At 38.4% G+C, this 18,769-nt stretch overlaps 1 protein-coding gene across 1 annotated transcript in view; it reads right to left on the bottom strand.

Moving 5' to 3' along the window:
- The window catches only part of SIMC1 (SUMO interacting motifs containing 1), a 97,011-nt gene extending 79,689 nt beyond the window's left edge, over positions 1 to 17,322 (bottom strand). The window contains exon 1 of the mRNA XM_036845795.1: positions 17,079 to 17,322. Within this exon, the coding sequence (XP_036701690.1) occupies positions 17,079 to 17,207 (129 nt within the window). The 5' untranslated portion in view covers positions 17,208 to 17,322. The remainder of the gene's footprint in view (positions 1 to 17,078) is intronic.
- Between the last annotated feature and the right edge of the window lie 1,447 nt (positions 17,323 to 18,769).

Genomic DNA, 18,769 nt, shown 5'->3' with positions numbered 1-18,769 from the left:
CAAAGCAAAAACCTAGTATATACACAAAAGATAATATGAAAGGAATCTAAGCATAACACTAAAGAAAGTCATCAGACAACAGGGGAAGAGAGCAAAAGAAAGAACAGGGAAGAACTACAAAACTGCCAGAAAACAATTAACAAAATGGTAATAAGTACATACCTATCAATAATTAAATGTAAATGGGCTAAATTCTCCAATCAAAAGATATAGAGGGGCTTCCCTGGTGGAGCAGTGGTTGGGAGTCTGCCTGCCAATGCGGGGGACAGGGGTTCGAGCCCTGGTCTGGGAGGATCCCACATGCCGCGGAGCAACTGGGCCCGTGAGCCACAACTGCTGAGCCTGTGCGTCTGGAGCCCGTGCTCCGCAACGGGAGAGGCTGCGATGGTGAGAGGCCCGCGCACCGCGATGAGGAGTGGCCCCCACTTGCCGCAGCTGGGGAGAGCCCTCGTGCAGAAACGAAGACCAAACACAGTCAAAAATAAATAAATTAATTTAAAAAAAAAGATATAGAGTGGCTGAGTGGATTAAAAAAAAAAAAAAAACAAGACCCATCTATATGTTGCCTATAAGACTTACTTCAGATGTAAGGGCACATACTGACTAAAATTGAAGGGATGGAAAAAAGATGTTCCATGCAAATGGAAACCAAAAGAAAGCTTGGGTAACTGTATTTATATCAGACGAAATAAACTTTAAAACAAAGACAAAGAAGGGCATTACATAATGATAAAGTGGTCAATCCAACCAAAGAATATAACATTTGTAAATATTTATGTACCCAACATAGGAGCGCCTAAATATATAAAGCAAACATTAACAGATGTAATGGGAGAAACTGACAGCAATGAAAAAAATTGTGATATACTTTAATACCCCACTTACATCAATGGATAAATCATTCAGACAGAAAATCAATATGGAAACATTGGCCTTAATAGACACACTAGACCAGATTAACTTAATAGATATAAACAGAACATTCCAGCCAAAAGCAACAGAATATACATTCTTCTCATATGCATATGGAACATTCTCCAGGATAGACCATATTTAACAAAATAAAGTCTCAATAAATTTAAGAAGACTGAAATCACATCAAGCATCTCTTCCAACAACAATGGTATGAAATAAAAAATTAATTACAAGAAGAAAACTGGAAAAATCACAAATACATGGAGATTAAACAACATGCTACTGAACAGCCAATGGGTAAACAAAGAAATCAAAAGATAAATAAAAAAATACCTTGAGACAAATGAAAATGGAAATACAACTTACCAAAATCTACGGGATGCAGCAAAAGAAGTTTTAAGAAGGAAGTTGATAGTGATACAGGCCTACCTCAAGAAACAAGAAAAATCTCAAAGACACAATTTAATTTTACACCTAAAGGAACTAGAAAAAGAAGAAATGAATCCTAAAGTTAGGAGAAGGAAGGAAATAAAGATCAGAGTAGATAGAAATGAAATAAAGACTAAAAAGACAACAGAAAAGATCAATGAAACTAAGAGTTGATTCTTCGAAAAGATAAACAAAATTGACAAACCTTTAGCTAGACTCACCAAGAAAAAAATAGAAAGGGCTCAAATAAAATCAGAAATGAAAGAGAAGTTACAACTGATATCACAGAAATACACAGGATCATAAAAGACTACTAAGAGCAATTATATGCTAAAAAATTGGACAACCTAGAAGAAATGGATAAACTCCTAGAAACATACAATCTTCCAAGACTGAATCATGAAAAAATAAAAAATCTGAATTGACAGATTACTAATAATGAAATTGAATCAGTAGTCAAAAACTGCCCCTCACCCCAAACAAAAGTCCAGGGCTATGGCTTCTTTGGTGAATTCTACCAAATATTTAAATAAGATTTAATACCTATCCTTCTCAAACTCTTCCAAAAAACAGAAGAGGAAGGAATTCTTCCAAACTCATTTTACAAGGTGAGAATGGCCTTGATACCAAAACCAGACAAGAATACCACAAAAAAAGAAAATTTCAGGCCAATATCACTGATGAACATAGATGCAGAAATCCTAGCAAACCGAATCCAATGATACATTAAAAGGATCATACACCATGATCAAGTGGGATTTAGTCTAGGAATGCAAGGATGGTTCACCATCCACAATTCAATTAACATGATATACCACATTAACAAAGGATAAAAATCATATGATTATATTGATAGTTGCAGAAAAAGCATTTGACAAAATTCAGCATCCATTTATGACAAAAACTCTCAATAAAGTGGGTAGAGATGGAAACATACCTCAACATAGTAAAGGCCATATATGATAAGGCCACAGCTAACATCATACTCAATGGTGAAAAGCTGAAAGCTTTTCCTCTAAGATCAGGAATAAGACAAGGATGTTCACTCTTGTCACTTTTATTCCACATAGTATTGGAAGTCCTAGCCAGAGCAATTAGGCAAGATGCAGAAATAAATGGCAGTATTTGTGGACAATATATTATATAAAGTGTGATAACTCCACCAAAAAACTGTAAGAACTAATAAATTCAGTAAAGTTGCAGAGTACAAAATAAATATACAAAAATCTGTTGTATTTCTACACACTAACAATGAACTATCAAAAAAGAAATTAAGAAAACAATCCCATTTACAATTGTATCAAAAAGAATAAAATACCTACAAATAAATTTAACCAAGGAAGTAAAAGACCTATACACTGAAAACTATAAGACACTGATGAAAGAAACTGAAGAAAACACAAATGAATGGAAAGATGTTTCATGCTCAGGGTTTGGAACAATTAATATTGTTAAAATGCCCATATTACCCAAAGCAATCTACAGATTCAATGCAATCCCCATCAAAATCCCGATGGCACATTTCACAGAAACAGAACAAAGAATCCTAAAATTTGTATGGAACCACAAAAGACCCCAAACAGCCAAAGCAGTCTTAAGAAAGAAGAACAAAGCTGAAGGCATTGCACTCCCTGATTTCAAACTCAGTATGATTTTGGCATAAAAACAGACACATGGATCAATTAAAAAAACAGAGATCCCAGAAACAAACCCACACACATATGGTCAATTAATTTATGAAAGGAGGTAAGACTATACAATGGGGAAGGGACAGTCTCTTTAATAAATGGTGCTAGGAAAACTAGACAGCCACAAGCAAAAGAATGAAACTAGACTATTGATACTATCTTACACCATACACAGAAATTAACTCAAAATGGATTAGAGACCTGAATGTAAGACTCGAAACCACAGAACTCCTAGAAGAAAACATAGGTGGTAAGCTCCTTGACATTGGTCTTGGTGGTTATTTTTGTATCTGATTCCAAAAGCAAAGGCAACAAAAGCAAAAATAAACAAGTGGGACTACATCAAACTAAAAAGCTTCTGCACAGCAAAGGAAACCACCAGCAAAATGAAAAGGCAACCTACTGAGTGAGAGAAAATATTTGCAAATCATGCATCTGATAAAAGAGTAATATCCAAAATATATAAAGAACTCATACAACTCAATAACAAAAAACCAAATACCTGATTAAGAAATCAACAGAGGACCTAAATAGACATTTTCCCAAAGAAGACATATAGATGGCCAACAGACACATGAAAAGATGCTCAACATCACTAATAATCAGGGAAATGCAAATCAAAACCACAATGAACTATTACCTCATGCCTGTTACAGTGGCTCTTATCAAAAAGACAGGAGATAACAAGGGTTGGCAAGGATGTGGAGAAAAGGTCACCCTTGTGCACTGTTAGTGGGAATGTAAATTGGTACAGCTGCTATGGAAAACAGTATGGAAGTTCTCCCCAAAATTAAAAATAGAACTAACATGTGATCCATCCAGCAATTCTAATTCTGGGTATTTATCTGAAGAAAATGAAAACACTAATTTGAAAAGATATATGCACCACTACGTTCACTGCAGCATTAGTTGCAATAGCCAAGAAATGGAAACAACCTAAGTGTCCATTGATGGATGACCAGATAAATATGTAGTGTGTGTGTGTGCGTGTGTACAGTATATATATAAATACATATATATATACAATAGAATACTACTCAGCCATAAAAAAGTATGAAATTTTGCCATTTGTGACAACATGGATGGACCTAGAGGGTATCATGTTAAGTGAAATAAGTCAGACAGAGAAAGACAAATACCATATGATTTCACTTATACGTGGAATCTAAAAAGAAAAACAAACACACGATACAAAATTCACAGGTACAGAGAACAGAATGGTGTTTGCCAGGAGGGTGAGGGTGGGCAAAATGGGTGAACAGGGTCAAGAGGTATAAACTTCCACTTATAAAATAAGTTATGGGGATGTAATGTTTAGCATAGTAATTATATCAATAATATTTTATAATATATTATTATATGTTATATAATATTAATAATTATATTATAATTATAATGTATTATAATATCAATAATATTGCAGTGCATATTTGAAAGTTGCCAAGAGAGTAAATCTTAAAAAAATTCTCATCACGAGAAAAAAATTTTCTTTGTAACTCTGTATGGTGAATGATGGTAACTAGATTTAATATGGAGGTCATTTTGCAGTGTATACAAATACTGAATCATTATGTTGTACACCTGAAACTAATATAATGGTATATGTCAATTATACCTCAATAAAAAAATGATGAGGATTTTTAGAAAATGTGACATGACACTAAAGTTCATTGATAATGTGTGAAACTTTGATTAAAAATTAAAAACTTTGTTAATTAACTAGATGGGAGGAATCCTTTCACAATGCATACGCATACCAAATCACCATGACATACACTTTAAAAATCTTACAATTTTGTCAATTATACATCAATAAAGCTAAAATTTAAAATAAATAACTTAAAAAAAAAGAGAAATGTGACAAAACCCAGAAAAACTCTGGAAAATAATGAGCTGGGGACTAACACTACCCTAATTTTCATTGTATACCATTCTCTAGTATTTGAATTTTTTGGACTGGTACATGTAAGTTGTTTTTTTTTTTTTAATTAATAAACTTTACTTTTTAGAGTGGTTTTAGGTTCACAGAAAAATTGATCAGAAAGTACAGAGTGTTCCCATATATCCCCTCTCCCCACATATGCACAACCTCCCCCAATATCAGCATCATCGTGGTATATTAGTTACAACTGATGAACCTACACTGACACATTATCAACACCCAAAGCCCATAGTTTACATAAGGGTTTACTCTTGGTGCTGTACATTTTATGGGTTTTGACAAATGTATAATGACATGTATCTACCATTGTAGTATCATACAGAATAGTTTCACTGCCTGAAAAATCCTGTGCTTTGCTTATTCAGTTCTCCCTCTCCATTAACCCCTGGCAACCAGTAATCTTCACTGTCTCCACAGTTTTCACTTTTCCAGAATGTCGTATTGTTGGAATCATACAGTATGTAGTCTTTTCAGATTACGTATTACTAAGTGAAAAAAGCCATTGAAGTTTCCTCCAAGTATTTTCATGGCTTGATTGATAGCTTCTTTCTTTTTAGTGCTGAATAATATTCCACTGTCTGGATGTACCACAGTTTACTTATCCATTCACTTATTGAAGGACATCTTAGTTGCTTCCAAGTTTCGGCAATTATGAATGAAGCTGATATAAACATCTGTATTCGGTTTTCTGTGTGGACATAAGTTACAATTCATTTGAGTAAATACCAAGGAGCACAATTGCCAAGGAGCACAATTGCTGGTTTTTATGGTAAGAACACATTTAGTTTTGTAAAAAACTGCCAAACTGTCTTCCAGATTTGCTGTAGCATTTTGCATTCCCACCAGTAATGAGTGAGAATTCCATTATTCCACATCCTCACCAGCATTTGGTGTTGTCAGTGTTTTGTATTGGGTAGTCTAAAATCCAAATGCAGTAATATTTCATTGTTATTTTAATTTGCAATTCTCTAATGGCATACGATGTTGAACATCTTTTCATACACTTATTTGCCATCTGTATACCTTCTTTGATGACGTGTCTGTTCATGTCCTTTGTCCATTTTTTAATCAGGTTGTTTGTTTTCTTATTGTTGAGTTTTAAGAATTCTTTGCATATTTTCAAAGCAGTTCTTTATCAGATGTGTATTTTGCAATATTTTCTTCCAGTCTGTGGCTTATCTTCTCATTCTCTTGTCTCTCACAGAGAAGTTTTTAGTAGTAGTGAAGTCCAGCTTAGCAATTATTTCTTCCATAGATCATGTCCTTGGTGTTGTATCTAAAACATCACTGCCAAACCCAAAGTCATCTAGGTTTTCTCCTATGCTATCTTCTGAGAATTTTACAGTTTTGCATCTTATGTTTAGGTCTATGATCCATTTTGAGTTAATTTTTATGAAAGTTGTAAGGTCTGTGTCTAGATTCATTTGTTTGCATGTGAATGTCCAGTTGTTCCAGCACCATTTGTTGAAAAGACTATCTTTTGCTCCACTGTATTACTTTAGCTCTTTTGTCAAAGATCAGTTGACTACAGTAATGTGGGTCTATCTCTGGGCTTTTTATTCTGTTCCACTGATCTATTTGTCTATTCTTACATCAATACCACACTGTTTTGATTACTGTAGTTTGTAGTAAGTCTTGAAGTCAGGTAGTGGCAGTTCTACCTGGCAGTGGCACTTTGTTCTTCTCCTTCAATATTCAGTTGGCTACTGCTTCTCCATATAAACCTTAATCAGTTTACTGATATCCACAAAATAACTTGCTAGGATCTTGATTGTGAGTGCATTGAATCTATAGATCCGGTTCATAAGAACTGACATCTTGACAATATTGAGTCTTCCTTTCTATGAACATGGAATATATCTCCATTTATTTATTTCTTCTTTGAAATATTTTATCAGTTTTATAGTTCTCCTCATATAGATCTTATACATGTTTTATGAGATTTATACTTAAGTATTTCATTTTTTTAGGTTTTAATGTAAATGGTAATATGTTTTTAATTTCAAATTCCACTTGTTCACTGCTGGTATACAGGAAAATGACTAACTTTTGTAAACTGACCTTGCATCCTACAGTCTTACTATTATCGCTTATTAGTTTTTGTTGTTGTTGTTGTTAATTCTTTTGGATTTTTTCCTACATAGGTGATTATGACATCTGTGAGTAAAGACAATTTTATTTCTTCTTTCCTAATCTGTATACTTTTTCTTGTCTAACAGCGTTAGTTAGGACTTCCTGTACAATGCTGAAAAGCACTGGTGAGAGAGGATGTCCTTGCCTTGTTCCTGATCTTAGTGGGAAAATTTTAAGTTTCTTACCATTAAGTATGAGAGGTTTTTTGTAGCTGTTCTTTATCAAGGTGAGGAAGTTTCCCCTTTAATCCTAGTTTGCTGAGGTTTTTTTTCTTCTTCTTTTTTTTATCACGAATAGGTGTTGGATTTTGCAGACGGTTTTTCTGCATCTACTAATATGATCATATGATCATATGAAGAAAAAATTTCTTCTTTAGCCTGTTGATGTGGTGGATGACATTAGTTGGTTTTCAAATGTTGAGCCAGATTTGCATACCTGGAATAAATTCCTCTTGGTCGTGGTGTATAATTCTTTTCATACATTGTTGGATTCAATTGCTAATATTTTGTTAAGGGTTTTTGCATCTATGTTCAATGAGAGCTACTAGTCTGTAGTTTTCTTTTCTTGTAATGTCTTTGTCTGGTTTTAGGGTATTAGGGTAATGCTGGCCTCAGAGAATGAGTTAGGAAGTATTCCCCTATCCCCTACAGAAGCTTCTATCTTCTGTAGAGAACTGGTATAATGTTCTTAAATGTTTAGAAATGTTTAGTGGAATATACCAGTGAACCCATCTGGGCCTGGTGTTTTCTGATTTTGAAGGTTATTAATTATTGATTCAATTTCTTTAATAGATATAGGTCTATTCAGATACTCTATTCATATATCTTTTATAACAAAAATTTTAAAGTTTAATAAGTGTTGGTTATCCCCAAATTACCCTATAAATTTAATAAATTCCAAACAAAATTCCAATGGTATTTTTTAAAGGAATGAATAAGATGATTCAAACATTCCTTTGAAAGAGGAAAGGCTCAAGGATAACTTAACGGGAAAATAAAAGACAAATAAGGAGGCTTTGCACTACCAAATATCAAGACAACTTCAGAGCTACAGTAATTAAAATATGTAGAAAATAGGCCCCAAATTATCTGGAAACTTAGTTTACGACACAGGTAGTTTTACACATAATTGGGTAGATCATTCAATAGTATTAAATGAGTTAACTCATTATTTGAGAAGAGTTTTTCCTTTCAGCAAAATTCTAGACAATTGAAAAGTTAGACCATTACATTTGGCACAAATCTAAGAATTCTGATAATATCCAGGTTTGCCAAAGTATAAGAAAACAGGTATTCTTAAACACTGTCCACATAAGAATATATATTACATCCTTTTTGAAGTATAATTTGGTGGTTATATATCAACTAGTGATCTTAGTTGCAAGCAAAAAAAAAAAAATCAACTGACTAACTTAAGCACAACAGGAATTGATTAAGAATAATGGGTAGCTCCTAGAATCTAGAGGAGAACCTGAGAACCAAGTTTGGAGTCTACACAGCCAAAACTGATGCTCTAAACCATAGTGCACAACTGAATATGCCATTATCACTGTCAGTGGGCACAAACACCACAGCTTCCGTGGCCAGCTATACCCTGTACCCTACTGCTACATGTAACTGCCATTGCTGCTGCTGTCTCACCAAAATGGAGTCTACCTTACCCTGCTTTTTCCCATCACCAGCTTCCAATTCAAAGTTTGGAATAAGTACTTCTGACTGGTATAATCTAGGTTCTATGTCCAAGCATTAGGTCCAAGGGAGCCTGGGCATGTGAGTACCTGGCATTTCAGCTTTTTTTTTAGGAGGAAATAGACTGTATCTCCAAAGGTGGGAGTTTTACAAACATAGTTCTGGGTTTCAGACACTAGGATCGTACAAAGAATGACATTATGTCCACAACAGTGGTATACATTAAAATTATAAATACTTATTACTCTTTACTCCAGAATTCCATTGTAAGGAACTTGTCCTAAAAACATATTCTTATGACCATGCAAGAGAGTTCATCACATCATAGTCTGTAATAGCAAAAAAATTAAAATCAATAAGGGACTGGTTCAGAAAGAGAAAAACAAATACCGTATGCTAACACATATATATGGAATCTAAAAAAAAAAAAAAAAAGGTTCTAAAGAACCTAGGGGCAGGATAGGAATAAAGACACAGATGTAGAGAATGGACTTGAGGACGTGGGGAGGGGGAAGGATAAGCTGGGACGAAGTCACAGAGTGGCATGGACTTATATATATTAACAAATGTAAAATAGCTAGCTAGTGGGAAGCAGCCGCATAGCACAGGGAGATCAGCTCGGTGCTTTGTGACCACCTAGAGGGGTGTGATAGGGAGGGTGGGAGGGAGACGCAAGAGGGAGGAGATACGGGGGTATATGTATATGTATAGATGATTCACTTTGTTATACAGTGGAAACTAACATAACATTGTAAAGCAATTATACTCCAATAAAGATGTTAAAATAAATAAATAAAAAATAAGGGGCTGGTTAAATAAATTATGGCAGTTTTTATATGAGAATAACATGCAGCTGATAAAATATTTATTGAATGAACACTCACTGTGTGCCAGGAACCACGTTATGCACTGGGAATACCATGGTAAACAAAGTGGACAATAGTCTGAATGAGGTACCAGTATTTTTTTTAAAATTTTAAAATTTTAAGTGGTTTAAAAAATTAGTATGACTCCACTGGGAAAAAAATCAGACATTTAGGTATGTTTGTGTACATACACAGAGAAAACTATTAGTTATCTTTGGAGAGCAGGAATGGACAGGGGTACATTCTTTCTGATGGCCTGAGTTTTTTGCCTCTTTAAAATTTTAAAATAATTTTTATAATTTAAAATGGGGAAATTTTATTTTTTATATGACACAAATTGTATACCTTAAAAAAAAACCCCGAGAACCCATTGGAGACGATAGGGTTTCCTTCTGGAGTGAAGAAAATGTTCTAAAATCTAAAACAGTGGTGATTGTTAAACTACTCGGAATTTTATGGGCAAATTTTATGTATGGTATGGAATTATATCTTAATAAAGCTGTTAAGGGGGAACGGGGCAAGTGATCTGCAGGCTTACATGGGAGCTGACCTTGATTTAAGATCCAAATTATCAATAGTTTGACATCTGATGTTTTAAATTAAAAATGTAGGTGAATTTTGCCTTCTACTCTAAAACATATCCATAGTTTTAGTTCCAAAAATCTTTATAAAAAATTAGCTTGGGATGGAAGCCATTATTTATCCCCTGGCTCTCCCATCACAGAGGGTATTTTGACATAACTTATCTCAGGAGGAAAGGATTCCTTAGAAAACCAATAATAAGAATTCTGTTTCTCCCTGAATAAATAATTAATCAGCACCTACTATGTTTGAGGCATTAAGTATGTGGCTGTGTCCAGCAGGGAACTTGCAATTTTTGGGAGAAGGGGTTGAGAAAGAGAAAGTGATTTAAAAAGTATTTTTAAAGTACATGATAGAGTTTAAAGAATAATTTTTGGATTAAAAAACACTGGTGAGTCTATTCTGATAAAAACACACATTTGAAAAATAGAATTATACTTTGCAATTTGCTTTTTTCCACTTAACTATTTCCAGCATCCCCAGGGGATGTTCCTTTGGAAACATGGTGAGAGGTTTGCAAGTTCACCCCAGGATTTTCAAGACTGACACTAGTGGTGGTAAATCTGCTCTATCAGTTAGCACCTGGTTGAACCTACCTCAGTTTCCTCATCTACCAAATAGGGATAATAATAGTACCTACACCTCATAGGGTTGCAGTGAAGATTACATGAGTTAATCCATGCAAAGCACTTAACATGGTGCCTGGCATAAATATCAGCTTTTCTTACTATGTGATGCTCACCATGATTGACATGGTCAGCTCTATGTACCAAACAGTCACTCTGAATCAAAACACCAGCTCCTTGATGAGAAAGGCACAGGACCCAAACAAAGAAAGTCTTAAAGTTTTATTACTGCCAGGAAGGAAACCCTGTAAAATTAAAGTTAAACTGTGTTTCCAATTAGGAAGACAATACTATTAAGATATTAATCTCCTTTAATTAACTTATAAATCTAATGTAGTAGTTCTGAACCAGTGGTACTTTTGTCCCCCACAGGAGACATTTAGCAATACGTGGAGACATTTCTGGTAGTCACAAGTGAAGGGGCTGCTGCTACTGGCTGGCATCTAGTGGGTGGAGACCAAAGATGCTACTAAACATTCCACAGTGCACGGGACAGCTTCCCACAACAAAGAATCATCTGGCTCAAAGAAACCCTGATCTAATGCAATCCTTGATAAGATGATTCTAAAATTCACTTGGAGGACTAAATGGTCACAACAGACATGAAATTTGGGGGGAAAAAAAAGTAAGAAGAGGTATTTGCTCGAGTAGATACCAAAAAAAATATCAAACCACAAAAATAAGACAGTCAAATTCTGACATTGAGAATACACAAATCAATGAAACATAAAAGAAAACCCAGAAATAGATCCAAGTGCTTAAAATAATCTGGTATAAATAATGTGCTTCAGATAAATGGAGAAAAATAATTATTTAAGAAATGATTCCCAGACAAATGATTAAAATCATATATTATAAATTCTAATATCCAGAATGTTTCCCTCATACATCTGCAATCAGGATGCATCTAATAGTATATACACTTCATGCGGTAGTTTCTTTTTTCTTGAAAAGCCGTTCTTAAACTGACAGCAAGTCTTAGATTCAGTGTTGTCTTAGAAATAAGGCAATACATATATGGAAAATGGTAAGCATACTTCATGCTATATAAAGCATTTCAGATGAATTAAAGAACTAAATGTTAAAAATGAGATAGTCAATGAACAATAATAAGTAAATAATAGGAAAATAATCTCAGGACAGGAAATATCTTTCTAAACATAAAACAAAGAAAAAAATAAAGAAAAAAGATGCACAAATACACATGTAAAATGTAAAACTTCATTAAATAAAACATCACAAACTACAGATTTCTAAATTTAGTGCAATCCCAATTTTAAAAGTAAAAATTATTTAGAAGTTGACCAAATGATTTTAAAGTTATCTGAAAGAATAAATATGCAAAATTAGCCAGAAAAATTCTAAAAAAGAAGAGCAATGAAAAGTTTCCTCTGCTTCTTATTAAAACAGCATGTAACAAAGTCAGAATACAAAGTCCACAAATAGACACGAAGGTTATTAGTTGATAAAGGTAATATTTCAAACCACTGGGGAAAAAGGACAGATAATTCAATAAATTATGTTGGGACAACTAGCTAACCATCTGGAGAGAAAAATATTAGATTACCATTCTATTCTTTTTTTGAAACTAATTCCAGGTGGATTAATGAAAAAAAATATATTTATAATCTTAGGAGTGAGGAAAGTCTTTCTAAGTATGACAACAAAGACAGAAATCATAAAGGAAAAGGGTGACAGAATTGACTATGTAAAAATTTAAAACCTCTGTAAAGAAAACCAAAGAAATCAAAAGTGGGGAAAAAATGTAACATGTATAACACAGGGGTAGTTTCCTAGTACAAATTACTACAAACTGGCTGGCTTAAAACAACATCCTCTCACAGTTCTGGAGGCTCAGAAGTCCAAAATCAAGGTGTCTGCAGGACCATGCTCTCTCCAAGGCTCTAGGGGAGAATCTGTTCTGTGCCCTTCTCTTAGCTTCTGGTGTCATGAGCAATCCTTGGTGTTCCTTGATTTGCAGCTGCATAACTCCCATCGTCACACGGTGTTCTTCCTCTGTCTTCACATCTTCTTATAAGGACACTAGTCATATCGGACTAAGGGTCCACCCTACTCTCTATGATCTCATCTTCACTGATTACATCTGCAATGACTCGATTTTCAAATAAGGTCACATTCTGTAGTGGTGATGGGGACTTCAACACATCTTTTTGGAGGACCCAATCCAACCTATAAAAATTCTTTACTATGTGAGTAAAACTGAGAAATTAGTAAACACACAAACAAACAGAAACCCAATAGGATAAGAACAGGCAATTCACACACACACCCCATGTGTGTATGTGTGTGTATATGTATATATATATATACATACATATGGAGAGAGAGAGAGAGATCTCCAATAAACATATGCAAGATGCCCAGCTCTGCTACATGCCGAGCACACACTCTGATCTCCAACCTCACTAGCTGCTCCTCCTCCCCTTTCCTTCCCCTGGGCCAGGCACTGTGGCATGCTCTAGGGCTAGATCCTGGATGCTCTTCCTCTTGTAGACTGTCAGCCTAGATGAACTCTTCTAGGTCAATGACTTTACAACCTATGTGCTAATGACACCAAATTAGTCAGGACTTCTCCCCTGGCTTCCAAACTCAGTACAAACCTTATAACTTGCATCTCCAGTTGGCTCTCCCACAGGCATCTTAAATTTAACACCTTTAAAAGAGAACTCTTGAATCTTTCCTCCAACCCTGTTCCTCCCCAAGTCTTCCTCACTTCAATGACTGACACCAACTTGCATCCAGTTGTTCAGGCCAAAACCAGGGCATCATTTTTGATTTCTCCCTTTCCCTCATTAACCACATCCAAGGATCAGGATTTACTTTATAAATGCCTTCCATATCTCTCCAGTCTTCCAGTTGCACCACCTACAAAGCTATAATTATATCTGGTCTGGACTACTACTGCAACTTCCAAGACTCATCTCCCTGATCCACTTTTGTCCCCTTATAGTAAGGTGAAGCTGGTTTGTTTGGGACAGTTTCAGTTTTCACCTGTTGCTTGATACCAGTTCCAGTTAGCAACCCCTTTCATTTGCAAAAGGATCCCCATTTGGATGATAAATTATATGGTCACCTTGCCTTACAGTTTTTTCCTCTCACAGTAGCTAGTCACCTTTTAAAAGTGTAAATTAGATCATGTTTTTCCCCTGCTAAGAGGAACTTATCCTAAACAAACAAACAAACAAAGGTACAAAGATTATTTATGAGGAAATTTCTCACTGAGTTGTTTATAATAGACAAAATTTAGAAATGGCAGCATAATATCGATTTATAGGAAAAGAGAAATGTAATTATAAATCTGTACAATGAAATACATTAAAAATATTGGTGATGTGTATTTATTGATGCAGAAAGAGATAAAAAGTATATTAAGAGAAAAGGCAAACTGAAAACAATGAAGTATAGCAAGACTTCATTTTTGCAAAAACATATGGGGATGACACATGGCTATGTATGAGTGCACACTGGTATTTACAAATAAAAGTTTAGGCAGGCATACTTCAAAATGTTAACACTGGTTATTTTTGGATAGCGAGATTAAGGGCAATTAAATTTTCTTCTATATACATTTCTCAATTTTTTGTAATTAGGCCAACCAAAATTATCTGATATATTCTGCTTTTATAAGTAGGGGGGGGGGGAAAGCAATAAATATTATAAAAAAACACAGACACATTTCATCAACTTACTGAAGACTAAAGCCCAGGTTAAGAGCCAGAAGTTCAGAAACATCAACTTCAGCATTGGAGATGGGTTTCTGATTTCCTGAATTCAAGCAAGTTGTTTCCCCTCAGTCAATATTTGTAAAAAAGAAAAAAAAATTACAAAACTTGTTTCTTTTATTCCATTGCTTGCCAAGCTTGAGAAACAGCACAAAGTGTAGCAAAAGCTATCATTTATGCTGGCATTTTCCTTGCATTGTTTCATTAAAAACCTTTTAATGGTCCTGCCAGGTAGGTATTAATGTTCTCAAATGCAAAAGCTGAGAGAGATGACAGAACTTGCCAAAGCTCACACAGCTGTTGGGGGTGGGGCGAGGCGGGGGAGTTCCTGATTTAAACAGAGGTTTCTCTGACCTCAGGGCCTTGAGGAAAAGCTGGACAAAGGCGCTTTAGGCTTTATAACCTTGCTCGAGTCTCTCAATGCCTCTGATCTTTTGTGTGGTTATCCTACCACCCTTATCTAACTTGCAAGAAAGATAAAAGGAGAACCAGCCCGGAGTTTTTAGAAAGGTGGAGAGTAAGTATCTGGAGAAGCGAGATTTACACTGGGTACTACTCTGGAACTTGCCCTTCATTTCTCTTCAACTCGAAAAGCTCCAAATCAAAATGCATGGTTGGGTGGTCACAAGGGAGGGTAGGGGGGCAGTTTGAGAGTGCCCCTATGTATGTGTGTGAAGGGTCACAACACACGCGACAGACTGGGATAAGGATGACATATGGGCACCTGAAGAAGGAAGCTGACCCAGGATGAGGGAAGATGGACACCACTTGGGAGCAAAGGACAAAGTTAGTAGGAAGGACAAATTAAAGGGGGATTGAGAGAAGGAGGAATAGGAAAGAGGAGGAACTAGGAGGAGATGCAGTTGGGAGTTATTCTGCAGTATTTTTTTCTTCCACCTCTTTTCTTTCTATATTCTTTCCCTTGATTATCTAAGTCACAATTAGACCTTCGATGCTCCTTTCTGTTTAGATGATTACCAAATCTTTCCAGTCCTGACTTTTCTCCAGAGTTCAAACTGAATGCAGCATTCCCTCCACCCCAAGCCTGCTCCTACTGTATTCGCTCTCATCGTCAAACATCCATCTGAACTGTTCGCTCTCCCATTCCGTCAACCATTCTTTCATCCAACAGATATTTATTGTGGATCTAGTATGTCCCCCACACTGTCACAGCACTAGGGACATCCATTCACTTCCCAAGTTGGGTCACTTTTACCTTGAAAATCTTTTGTCTGTCCTCTCATCTAAATTCTTTACTGAAATTTATTGAGAATCCCTCTTGCTTGAACCATGGCAACACAGCACTATAAGTTAATTGGTTTTGCATGCCATTTATTCTACAGTGACCTCCTAGATTTAGCACTATACCTGCAGTGGCTCACAGTGGAGGCTTAGGGACTACAAACAATGGGAATGGGATTGGAGAAGCAGAAGCTAGATTTGTCTTGATGAAGTATTTGCAAAGGAAGAAAGGGGTTCACAAATAACATCAGTGTGACAATTCTGTTATTTCTGGGGTGTGGCTTTGGGAGGCTGGGAAGATTGTTGGAAGTCTGATGCTGGGAGTCTCCTGATAGAAAGCCTTGCCCACCTCCCATCCCTTGAGTACTCAATAGCCACTTGTTGATTATATCACCTTCTATGACAGAAGCCGCAAATGTTGTGTTCTCCATCGTATCCCCAGCTCTTAGAACATCAGGCCCATAGTAGGGGTTCAATAAATATCTGTGGAGGATTCTAGAAAGGCAGGGACCATAGATGTTTTATTCACTACCTTAGGAAGAAGGACAAAGAGCCTGAGGGAAAAAGAAATCGTGCAAGATGTTTCCCTCCCTATTCCTTTAGAGCTTGGCAAATGTTTCCTAAGCGAAATAAAACGGCCCTCCTGCACAACTCCAAAATCGGGCCCCTCGCTCGGCTGCCAGGCCCTGGAGCGCGGCCACCATCTGGCCCAGGCCCCAGCTTCCCTCCCTCCCCGCCCGGGCTCCTGTTACCTCCCTGCATACATCTGTACCCACCACAAGCCAAACAATTACACGCTCCCGCGTCCCCGCCCGGAGGTCCGGGACTACCCCTAGGACCCCGTGTGCCCCCGGGCCCCCCGGCCGCCACCCCCGCCAAGGCTCGGGGAAGCGCGCGGCCCGACCTGAGACCGCCGCCCGCTGTGGGCTCCTGCACCCCCCGCACCAGGACCTCGTCCATGTGCTCGGTGGCCACTCTCCAGCCTCAGCCCGCTCGGGCTTGAGTGCGGAGCCCGGGAGGCCCGGCCTCCCGATCCGGGCCCGCCGCACTCCTCAGGGTAGAACACGCCGGGAAGGCGGCAAGGCGGGAAGCCGTTGCAGCTGTGAGGCGCCCAGGCGCGGGCGGCGGGGCCGCCGGAGCCAGCGGGCCGGGCCGAGGGTGGCCCGAGCGGAGGCGGCGCTCCGGTCGCGGCGGGGCTCGGCGAGCGGCGGCTCGCTCACTCACCACGGTCCGACGGGGCAGCGCGCCGGTGGTCCTGGACAGGGCCCGGCGGAGCCTCCGCGCCCGGCCCGGGCGGGTCCCCCCGGAGCTCTCGGAGCCGCTGTCGTCCGAGATCACGATGAAGTCCTCCATGGCTGCGGGTCCCGGCCGAGCCAGCGCACGGGCGGCCGGCGACCCGGGAGGCGGCAGCGGCGGCGGCGACTTCGGTTCCTGCTGCTGAGGCGGCGGCGGCGGCAGCGGCGACAACCGGGGCCATCACCCCAATGGCCCCGCCCCTTCCCGCCCCGATCCCCGCCCCGTCGGCCCCTTCCCGCCCCTCCGGAGCCCCGCCCCCTGGCGGCGGGCGGCGGGCGGCGGGCGGCTAGCGGTTGGGTAAGGGCCGCGGTCACGGTTTTTGGCGGTGGTACTCGTACTCTCTTCCCGGAAAGAGAGAGAGAAAATCAAGTCGCAGCCGGCTTGGGCCGGTGTTGGGGGCGGCCGTGCGGGACGCTGAGGCTGTGAGGGCTTCCCCTGCTGCTTCTGACTCAAGTGTGAAGTGAGGTGTGAACAGGCCTCTCTGATCCAGACGGCCTCGACATACTCACCCGAAGAGCGTCCCTTGAGGGTGGAACCTGGCCTCGGACTGGCGGGGTAGAGGGGGCCCCTACTGACTGAGGGTGGGTGAGCTGGCCTCTGACTGAGTGGGGGGAGAGAGGCCCCACTTCTTTCTGCACACGTGCAAGTACCTTTGTAGGATCAATTCCTAGAAGTGGAATTACTAGGTCGGAGGCGCTGTTTCTGTTCCGATAAATGATGCCAAATTACTAAATTGTACCAATTTGCGGTTTCACCAACAATATATGTCACTCAGGAATTTAAACTGAGATTTAGAGATTTGTTCAGTTGGTAGCAGGATCAGAGACTGAAAAAAATGCACAAAGAGAAGCGATGAAGGAGCAGACATTATGAATATTTAGATGTTATGAATAAGCAAAAAAGATATACCCAGTGGAGGGAGAAGCCGTAGGTAGTTGGTTGTTGAGCAGGAACGTTAAAATCAGGATAAGATCTGTGTTACAATAAATGGGGTATTGACCAAATCTTGCTGCCCAGGCTCTAGCAATTTGGCAAAATGTATTAACAGAGCCAAAGGAAAATGTGTTTATCGGAAAGGGGATTGGTTCCTAAAGGAATGGTTATCAGGTGCTATCTAAGCACTGCTTAGAGCAGCGATTCCCAAACTTTAGTGAGCATCAGAATCACCCAGAAGGCTTGTTAAAACACAGATTGCTGGGCCACACCCCAGGGTTTCTGATTTAGTAGGTTTATGAGGTGGGGCCACCCAGTTTTCATTTCTAACAGGTTCCCGGGTGATGTTGATGCTGCTCTTGTGGGGACCATGCATTGAAAACCTCAGGTCAATGGCCAACAGATTTCAGATGTTCTGGTGGTATGTTTGAAATCATCCTTGTTGTGAAGGGATTCATTAAGTTGTTTGTCTTCACCAAATGCCATTTAACATTTAGTTTATTTAACTTCTTTTTTGGGTTTCTGTGACTCAGCACCTCTGTTACCACTTCTTTTCATTCTCCTTAGCTGACTACTGCTCCTCTAACTTACTCCTTAAATCATGGTGTTCCTCATGACCTTCGCATACTTCTCCCTACACAATCTCAACCATTTCCATGCTTTAACGATAATTTTTTTTTAATTTA

The sequence above is a fragment of the Balaenoptera musculus genome, chromosome 3 (genome assembly GCF_009873245.2).
Source record: "Balaenoptera musculus isolate JJ_BM4_2016_0621 chromosome 3, mBalMus1.pri.v3, whole genome shotgun sequence".
NCBI lineage: Eukaryota > Metazoa > Chordata > Mammalia > Artiodactyla > Balaenopteridae > Balaenoptera > Balaenoptera musculus.
Note: the sequence above shows the minus strand (reverse complement) of the source record. Positions and strands in the feature narration are given on the sequence as shown.